Source organism: Amblyomma maculatum, chromosome 5 (genome assembly GCF_055883805.1).
Source record: "Amblyomma maculatum isolate TAMU_Amacu chromosome 5, ASM5588380v1, whole genome shotgun sequence".
Lineage (NCBI taxonomy): Eukaryota > Metazoa > Arthropoda > Arachnida > Ixodida > Ixodidae > Amblyomma > Amblyomma maculatum.
Window position 1 is genome coordinate 147920896 of NC_139348.1, and position 10349 is coordinate 147931244.

The window sequence follows — 10349 nt, forward strand, 5'->3', positions numbered from 1 at the left end:
AGAAAAAAGATTCAAGGAGTAAAAAAGCTACAAATGAGTGCGAAAAGTCGCAGGAAAGGCTTTCGCCTTACCACACTTAAGAGAGGTTTAAGTGCCTCCAACAATTTTTAGTTTGATGCGAGCTGCGCCGGTACATGCTGCTCCTTAACGTTTACACAATTAGAGGCTTCGGCCTTAATATGAACAAAAGCACTAGGAGGGACTTTTCGTTCCTCATTCGTTAAGGACTATAATCTATCGCGATGACGTCATCAGATACTCGCTGTGTCCGTTTTTGATAACTCTGTTGCATACATCTAACCTAACATAACGCAAGAGGAATCAGCTGTACATTGCTGAGCGCACAATATCTCCCCAGATGCTAAAAATATATGATCGTATTTTCTGCATTCTTTCCAAACTTGATCAAGAGTGCTTAAGCAACTTTTATCTACGCCATCTTGGAATTACCTGCAGCACGAGCTTCCTGTCTGTGTCTCGGTGGTCTGGTCGTCGTGTTATTTCCTACGCTGCTTATCCTCTAACATTATGCATTAGTCATGTAACCTATAGACATAATGCCTGAACTAACGCTGTTAGAAACCGAACCTTTTCGTCACAAACACTTTGTAATAGTTTCATTGTTATTACAACCCGTCCAGTTTCCAAAAGAATAAACAAAGTCATAAAATATGACTTTTCACTGAATTCTTCAGACGGTAGTTTGTAGGTTTCATGCTACCACAAAAGACAGGACGGCAAATTTAATCTAGCACCTCACGTTCGAAGAGCAAACTTATAAATTTGAAATAACGGTTTTAGAATTCCATCCACCTTCAACCAACGTCCCAAATGCCCGTATTGCAAAGCAATCTCCCCCTAATGACAGACAGCGTTAGCTGTGAAATTAGCCTTACAATAATATACAACGAATAATCCTGTTTTTGGGGCTCAAAACCTTTCAAACAACACAGAAGTAGAAGTAAACATCACAGTTACTCAATACTTACAGTATTTATGTCCATTTTAGAATAGTGGGTCTCCTTGAACTCTGAAAGTGAAAAAATGCGCTCATACTCGAATTATTTATTTCAACAAATATTACATCTTTCTTAAAAATTTATGATAGCCATGAATGCATGCTTGGAAATAAGAAATATGACAGAACGCATTATATATTTTTGGTGTGTCTACCATATTTGCATCATTAACGAAACGAAATTGTCGGGGTTTACGCATGGCTTGAACCTAGTGATAGAGCGAAATCGGTTAACGTTGAAGTATTAACCTTCGTAACACCGTATTTACAATTCGCGTTGTTTTTTTTTTTTGTCATTTTCTTTTAGGCTAGATTGGGGGAAAGAAAGGCGCCTTATACTTTTGGCTAGAAACCGCGCACTGGTGAACACATACACATGGTCAGGTCAAAGTCATGTTTTCATATATTTTTATACATTGCAAATAATCTATAAAGAACGATTTAGTGTGCGGGTGACCGAGCGTTGCATTGAACACCCAGCATTTCGTTAAACGCATCAACGTTCACGGGCGTTCAAAGCTCACCACAAGACCATCTACCCACCCCGTGCTAAAACATTTGCTATTCTACGATTCTCTTTGCCACATCACATGGGCCTGTCAAAACATAGACGTGGTCCCAAAAATACGAGACCCGAGTGCGGAGAAATGGGAGACTCTGCTGTCCAACGACCGCTGCGAAGACCAGCAAGGTCTGGTACAGCGAGCTCAACGGGCGGCAGAGGCCAACGTAGCACTGGACTGAGGGCTACCGACCATTGGGTAGAAGATGAGCAAGGTCGACGGAACAGACTCCTGGAGATGCAACAAGTAGATACATCTGAAGACGCCCCAAAAACCGCCGAAAACTGATATAGGGCTAAAGAAAGTTTTTCCTTCATTCCTTCCTGTCAAATCGTCTAGGGACTGAAATGATCTTCCGAGGGAAGCTATGCACCTCAACCTCATTACGTCCAAGAAAGAAATCGAATTCATCATCCTTAACTCTTGTGCCCACCTCTCATGTAATGCCCATATCCAAGGCGTTTGATATAATAAAGACATAAATGAATAAATAATTCCTAGTTTCAGAGATCACTGCAGAATATGCGCTGACCAAATGCGTAAGACTAAGGGCTGTTGTGTTGTCCATGAGATGTGCCAGCGGGAATCCACGAGTGATAGATGTAGAGGCTCTCATCCCTGTAAGCCACTTGTTTTTATTTATTTAGCTAATTAACCCACACCAACTTCTTTTTAGGGCACAACTGTTTGGCGCCAGTTCCTGGGTTTCCAGGCGTCGACGTTGTCTCTCGTAACCAGCTGCACTTTCACTCCCACCTTCCTTCTTTCCCTTACGGCGCGATTCAGGTGTCCACAGAAGCAAGTGTGACAGATACTACGCCTTTTCATTGTAACCAGTTTCACTTTCACTCCTACCTTCCGGCTCACCAGACAGCCCGAGGTTCAGTCCGCCGGGCGGTGACCACCTCCGTTATGTGGACAGCCAAGGATAACCTGATATCAATTTACGACATAGCCCACCACTTCTGCCTTGAACGAAGGAAGTTTCCGCCTCCGCACAAGCTGTTTAGTAAAGAACACGAAATTACTTGGAAAAGACTCCAAACTCCTTTCCAAACCCGGTAGTTCTCTCACATATTTTCCCCAGCCAATTTTTTTCCTGAACGCACACTGTGCGATGAGAGAGCTACCCTTAACCATATACTATGGGGATCCAAGGAGGACTCCCCACCTCCAGAATTAGGAGAAATCCTGCATCCAGAAGACTGGGAGACCCTGCTGCGCAGCTCAGACCCGGGCGTACAAGACCGGATCCTCAAGCGCGCCTATGAGGTCAACAACAAGCTTAACCTGCTGGCCATCTTGTAGGGCAATCCCTATATAAATATCCGGCTAAATAAAGTTTCTCTCTTTCTCTCTCTCTTTCTTTCCTTACTGCATGATTTCGTGCCCCGCCGGCCCCGCCGGGGTGGTGCAGTGGTAAGACGCCCGCCTACTGTGCCGGAGTACCCGGGTTCGAACCCGACCTCGGCGGCTGCGTTTCGATGGAGGCGAAACGAAGAGGCGTCCGTGTGCTGTGCAATGTCAGCGCACGTTAAAGATCCCCAGGTGGTCGAAATTACTCATTAGCCCTCCACTACGGCTCCTCTTTCTGTCTTTCCACTTTCACTTCCATCTTCCTCCCTTCCCTTACGGCGCGGTTGCGGTGTCCACAGAAAAACAAGTGAGACAGTTACTGCGCCTTTCCCTTCCTATAAATAAATCAGTTAAAAAATCGTGCCCCGCCGGGGTGGTGCAGTGGTAAGACGCCCGACTACTGTGCCGGAGTACCCGGATTCGAACCCGACCTCGGCGGCTGCGTTTCGATGGAGGCGAAACGAAGAGGCGTCCGTGTGCTGTGCAATGTCAGCGCACGTTAAAGATCTCCAGGTGGTCGAAATTACTCATTAGCCCTCCACTACGGCTCCTCTTTCTGTCTTTCCACTTTCACTCCCATCTTCCTCCCTTCCCTTACGGCGCGGTTGCGGTGTCCACAGAAAAACAAGTGAGACAGTTACTGCGCCTTTCCCTTCCTATAAATAAATCAGTTAAAAAATTGTGCCCCGCCGGGGTGGTGCAGTGGTAAGACGCCCGACTACTGTGTCGGAGTACCCGGGTTCGAACCCGACCTCGGCGGCTGCGTCTCGATGGAGGCGAAACGAAGAGGCGTCCGTGTGCTGTGCAATGTCAGCGCACGTTAAAGATCCCCAGGTGGTCGAAATTACTCATTAGCCCTCCACTACGGCTCCTCTTTCTGTCTTTCCACTTTCACTCCCATCTTCCTCCCTTCCCTTACGGCGCGGTTGCGGTGTCCACAGAAAAACAAGTGAGACAGTTACTGCGCCTTTCCCTTCCTATAAATAAATCAGTTAAAAAATCGTGCCCCGCCGGGGTGGTGCAGTGGTAAGACGCCCGACTACTGTGCCGGAGTACCCGGGTTCGAACCCGACCTCGGCGGCTGCGTTTCGATGGAGGCGAAACGAAGAGGCGTCCGTGTGCTGTGCAATGTCAGCGCACGTTAAAGATCCCCAGGTGGTCGAAATTACTCATTAGCCCTCCACTACGGCTCCTCTTTCTGTCTTTCCACTTTCACTCCCATCTTCCTCCCTTCCCTTACGGCGCGGTTGCGGTGTCCACAGAAAAACAAGTGAGACAGTTACTGCGCCTTTCCCTTCCTATAAATAAATCAGTTAAAAAATCGTGCCCCGCCGGGGTGGTGCAGTGGTAAGACGCCCGACTACTGTGCCGGAGTACCCGGGTTCGAACCCGACCTCGGCGGCTGCGTTTCGATGGAGGCGAAACGAAGAGGCGTCCGTGTGCTGTGCAATGTCAGCGCACGTTAAAGATCCCCAGGTGGTCGAAATTACTCATTAGCCCTCCACTACGGCTCCTCTTTCTGTCTTTCCACTTTCACTCCCATCTTCCTCCCTTCCCTTACGGCGCGGTTGCGGTGTCCACAGAAAAACAAGTGAGACAGTTACTGCGCCTTTCCCTTCCTATAAATAAATCAGTTAAAAAATCGTGCCCCGCCGGGATGGTGCAGTGGTAAGACGCCCGACTACTGTGCCGGAGTACCCGGGTTCGAACCCGACCTCGGCGGCTGCGTTTCGATGGAGGCGAAACGAAGAGGCGTCCGTGTGCTGTGCAATGTCAGCGCACGTTAAAGATCCCCAGGTGGTCGAAATTACTCATTAGCCCTCCACTACGGCTCCTCTTTCTTTCCACTTTCACTCCCATCTTCCTCCCTTACCTTACGGCGCGGTTGCGGTGTCCACAGAAAAACAAGTGAGACCTCCGCACCGGCGCGCACATCTGCTGGGATGCCTCTAACGTCCTCCTCTTCTTTGCAACGAGAGCACTGGCGGAACCTAGGAAAAGGAGGGTGGCTTTTCCTGGCCTTACGGGACTGCTGCTGTTGTTTTTGTGGCTGTAGAAGGCAACGAAAATGCACGGGCCAGCTACTTTGCTCTGTAGGTGGGCCACCTCCGCTACCTCGTGCGGACAGAACAGAAAATAAAGAAGGAAAAAGAAGAGATTACAGGGCTGGGAAGGATAGGTCGGCGGGGGCTAGCCTGCCACCAGTGGTTGTACCTGTTGTAGACCATCATGGCACTCGCTGTTGTTGTTGGTGGTGTCCAAATAGCTTATGGCACTTACCCACAGAGGGGGATCGGCCAAGAATTGGGTAGCAAAGAAACTTTTTGAAGTATACTTGGATAAAAAAATTGATTTGAGGGGTAGAGGAAAGGAAACAAAGCGGGAAATAACGCCATCGCTTCTTTCTGCGTCTTTCTTTCTCCCTCTTCTTCCTTTTCTTCCTTTCCTTTTTACTTTCTCCTCTGTCAGCATGAGGTGGCGGAGGTGGCTCAACTATAGAGCCAGTAGCAGGCTCATGCAGTTTCCTTTTCTTTTCCTACAGTCGCAACACCAATACCTGTTGAACGGCGCAGCTGGCTGCCATGCTGCTGTGCATGCGCAATGATGGCTTGTGCCACGGCCACTTACTCTTTACATGGCTTAGTGAAGGTTTCGCTTCAATATAACGAGAAGGCTTATTCTTCGGCTTAAAGGTAGACGTGAGAGCACCAAAAACCGTCATTTCATTCCAGAATATTTGTCATTCAGGAATTACCACAGTTTGGCAGTGTTAAGCATCTTTATAATAATAATAACAATGATAATAATTGGTTATAGGAGTATCTGCCACTTTTTTAGTGGACATATGTACCGGGTCGTTAAGGAAAGAAAATTGTGAGTAAAAGTTGAGACAACGAAAAGCAGTTGTGAAGGGCTATGGCATAATTTCTACCTCCTGGGAATAATGTTGACGTCATCAATTGTGTAATATGTCGAAACCTTAAACTTAATGATGACGTCTTCAGTGGTGTAGTATGTCGTACCTTGAAATAAATTATGACGTTTTGAGTGGTTTAGTATGTCGTACCTTGAAATAATGTTGATGTCCGTCACTACTAGAGATGAGTTAACAAGGCGATTCAAGCTATATGAAGATCGCCCCATCGGGCGTTCAATCGGGGCGTCCAAGCGCCGCCTTTCATTTAGGCTACCTATAAAGCCGCAACACACAGCATACAGAAGCAGATGCAGTACAGCAGGCATCACCAGCGCTTCAAATTTGTTTACAGGACAGAAAAGGCCGTGTCTCACAATTCTTTGCCAACACCTTAACGGAGCCAAACAAAGTGAAAAAGGTGGGTGTGAAAAAAGAGAAACAAAGGTGCCCTAGCGGAGGGCCTCAGACCACCGCGGAACAGATGCTTTCGCCTCATCCCACTTTAGTGGTCCAAGTGCCCCTATAATTTTACGTTTACCGACATCGCATAGCACACTGATGCCTTTCCACTTCGCCTCCAGCGAGACATAGCAGCCGGTGGTCGGTTTCAAACCCGTGTACATTGATACAATAGTCGCGCATCTCAACCACGTACTGCGCTACATTGGAGGGATATTAAACGTCTCTAGGTAACAATAATATTATTAACTTTTAGGCCGCCACCTTCAACACAGCACAATAATCGTTTGCCTCATAACTTTGATACGAAATCACTTGCGTATTTTCCTTCAACACCGTTTCCATTTTGTAAATTGTGTGTTAGAGATTATTTTGAGAAATGCACTTCGAAGGTGTCCACGAATCTTTGATGTCTATATTCGGCCTTGTGGGGTACGCAGATTCTTACGATTTTCTTCAGAAGTTCTGTTCATACTGCCAGTGACGAGACATGAAAACGTAGGCTCTTTTTCTTAAGCAATCCATGCTTTGAAAAACTGAGTATTAGGCCATGAGAAAACTTATATGATTTTCAGAAAATCCAGTGGCTGCTCTGGTGTCGACTGTGACCAACAGCTCCATTGATCGAAATCCAAGAAAGTTTCGATAATTAATGACCATGATATCTTTTCCTGCAGTACGTCCGGGCTGCCCTGTAACTTCAAATATTACCAATTACTATACAGGTTATATTCTTGAACATAGGTTCAAGTATAAAATTACTTAGAAATATTTAAATACCTTCTAATTTATCGATACGAAAACGTGAGGGTCATTTGCGAGTTATGATTTCAGATTGTTAGTTCATGAAAACATCCGGTAGCGCCTAAACAACTGCCGGAGCTGATGTGTTTATGTATATTATTATTTTAACGGCACAAGAAGCAGATGGAACCAGAGACGAAAACCTAGTAACAGCTTACGTTCATCAGTTTCTTCAACAGTGCTGATTTCCTCGGAGTTCAATTATTGTTGTGTCTTCTTTTCGCATCTGCCACTATGTTGCGCTCGGTTACCTTCCCAATAATTGCCTTCCAGTGCGTATTCACGGATATAAGTAAGCGAGGAGAAGATATAGCCCGCATCTTTATTTATAAGAGAAGGCATTTGCTATCCACGAACCTTTCGGCAGATCTGTCGAAGACACAAAAGCTGCACCAAAGATGTCATGAGCAGAAATGAACAGCTGGCGCAGTCCTCCAGTTGCCGGTCCATCTGCGCTGATTGCCTTTCCTGGTGATGCACTTGAAAACTGTATAGTCTTTGCATCTGTGCAAGCTGAAAAAGGTACGTGAACGCTTAAACTAATACATGTGAACTTAAAACAAGACCTACATTGTAATTCATTATTAATATAAACAGCGCGAACACGAAGACAAAGGACAAAATACAAGAAACCACAGTACAAGCGCTGACTCACAACTAAGCCTATGCCCTTTACTCCAACGCCCAGAAAGAAACAAACATGAAGAAAACGAAACAGTCACGTGAAACAACCCCTGGGTTCACCTGCTGCATAAAAAAATTACTGTTTATATTAATAATGAATAAGTACCAACTCGCCCAACAAAGTATCTTGGTAAGCTACATTGTAACCCACACTATTTTAAACTAAAGATAACCTAACTCATTTAATCAGTGATAGGTGCAATTCAATACAATCATTTAGGCTATAAAACTGCGTTTCAATCTGGCTGCTTCCCTATGCTCCATGAAAACTCTCTACTGAATACGCTGAGGCATTTTATTCAGAGGCCACTGAGGGGTCGCAAAACCAAATAATAACAAGCACGAAAGAAACATTCTTTACATTTCCTCAACTTTCTGAACTTGAATTGTTCCGAACTGTTTTGGCCTAGACCAGGAGACGTCTTAACAAAATATATTTGTTCCATATACTGTACTGTGCAGTATATGTGGGTTTGTAATTCCTAAGTTCGGACGACGTGCTTGCACTCAAAAGGCTTTCTTCAATACATTTCCGCTTCAATAAAAATTGACGGAGGTATGAAAAAATCGTCAGGAATAAGGTGCTAAAACTTAGAAATATTGTATACTATCACTTCGCTATTTCACGATTTTCATGATGCGGTTACAAGCTTCCACGCTATTCAGCTATCAAGGATGCTAACGTGGCTAGTGGCAGCAGACTCTGGCTACAGTCGCAAGCCGCTTTCTCGAGTTTAGCCAAAGGAGAAAACGCTCCTTAAATTGAAAACTAAAAGACACGTAAATTGAAAACAAATAAAAATCAAACCACCACGACCAGGTTAGCTGGGCTATATGAGGATTCTACCCTATTCGAGGCAGTTCATGGTTAGCGCCTGTACTACGGCTTCTGCAAGAACAGTAAGGCCGGAAATGGATCACTCATGGCCTATGAGTAAATGCGAAATGTGAGTTGTGGCCATTTGGACTCACAGTGGGCATAAACTAGCGCTATTGAAACGCTACCAATATCACAAAGAACCAGTTTGATGATTCCTTCCGCCCTCGTCACATACTCCTGTGATGAATTGGCGGAATAAATATCGTTCATAAGAAGCCGTTGATTGCTCCTGAATATTCACAAGGGGACCTGAATTTCAAATGATTGTGGTGCATACTGTTCACTATGTGTTTCGTGTTCACTTAGTCGCCCCTTTGCTTGCTACACCTAAACCTAATATCCTGAACCTCTACTTATTACGCTTTCTGTATTTTCTAATTTCAATCCCTCATGTGCCTATTTTAGTCAAAAGTATGAATAAGAATGCTACGTCAATAACGTCAATGTTTTCTAGTTGTCCTACTAGGATTCCATAATCATCAGCAGCTGAAAAATGTACCAGTCTGTTCGCCAATACAGAGCGCGAAGTAACGGAAATAACTACGCCACCCTCCAAAAGTTGACCATATGAGGTCGCCTAACCTTTGGCCCAGCAAAGCTCTACAACATAGTGTTACACAGTTCTCGAGATCAATGGCATACCTTCCCACGTATCCTTGCATATCAGGCTCTTGAAGATCGCAAATGTTTATTTCTGGTGCTTAAGATATCTTTGATTGTTAAGTACGGTTATTGTGTTGGGTGTTATGTAAGTGGCTACGTAAGGTTATGTACTAGGTGTTAGTGGCATGCTTCGGGTGACCTATTCTCAGATGAAAATTGTAAAGCCCAATCATCGTGCCGAGATATTTGCTAATAGACCATTAAATAATAGCATGACTTTCCGCCTTCTATGGTACGGGGCTCAAAGCTGTCATGTCACACTCCTGTCTTCATCTTTGTACGATGCAACAAGTGCAAAGTTACATATACGTTGAGACCCAGCAGTAGACAGGTCGAGAGTTAGGAAGCTCCCGATAACACACTCTGCGTCTTCTTACTGCGTTTCTGCATCCCTGGATTTGAACAACACGATTTGTAGACAACTATTACCGGTACTTTAACCAGCACACTCAATCGAAGGCGACATCACCTTCTCTATATCCATGCATTCCTGACGGTGCTGAAGAGAGCGGATGAAACCTTTGAGGCTTCGGGCCGCGGCCATCATCTTCACTGACAACCAAATAATGCCATTATTACAAATAATATATCTGTTGTGCGCAAAACGAAATATGAATCGGCTTACCGGAGGCATCCGAAACTGGCAGTAGTGCATGCAGCGCAGCGACAGCAAGTGCAGTCCCCGAAAGTTGATGCAACCTTGGCGACGTAAGGACATACCATGACGTCTTTGCCATGGTGACCGGGCACAAGCTGTAGAATGCCAGCAAATGTTAGCCTTTGTTTAGTTGTTTACATGTTTCAAGCCAGCGATGAGATAGTGCTTATGGTACATCGTTTTTAATCAAGCTCTGTTTGTCTGAACATTCAAAAGAAAGGTGTAGATGAAAATCTTTCCCACAAATCAGAACAATAAATTGCAGCTCCTCGAATAACGACTCTGAGCGCAGCAGTCATTATATCTGAGAGGTCTGCGCAGTGAGGAAGATCGCAGCAGGATGGTAT

At 45.2% G+C, this 10349-nt stretch overlaps 1 protein-coding gene across 1 annotated transcript in view; it reads right to left on the minus strand.

Annotated features, from left to right (window-relative positions):
- The window catches only part of LOC146189894 (uncharacterized), a 50594-nt gene extending 40513 nt beyond the window's left edge, over positions 1–10081 (minus strand). The window contains exons 1-2 of the mRNA XM_084605372.1: positions 9970–10081; positions 7475–7630 (exon numbers count right to left, since the gene is read on the minus strand). Coding sequence (XP_084461498.1) covers positions 7475–7630; positions 9970–10081 — 268 coding nt within the window. The remainder of the gene's footprint in view (positions 1–7474; positions 7631–9969) is intronic.
- Positions 10082–10349: the final 268 nt, after the last annotated feature.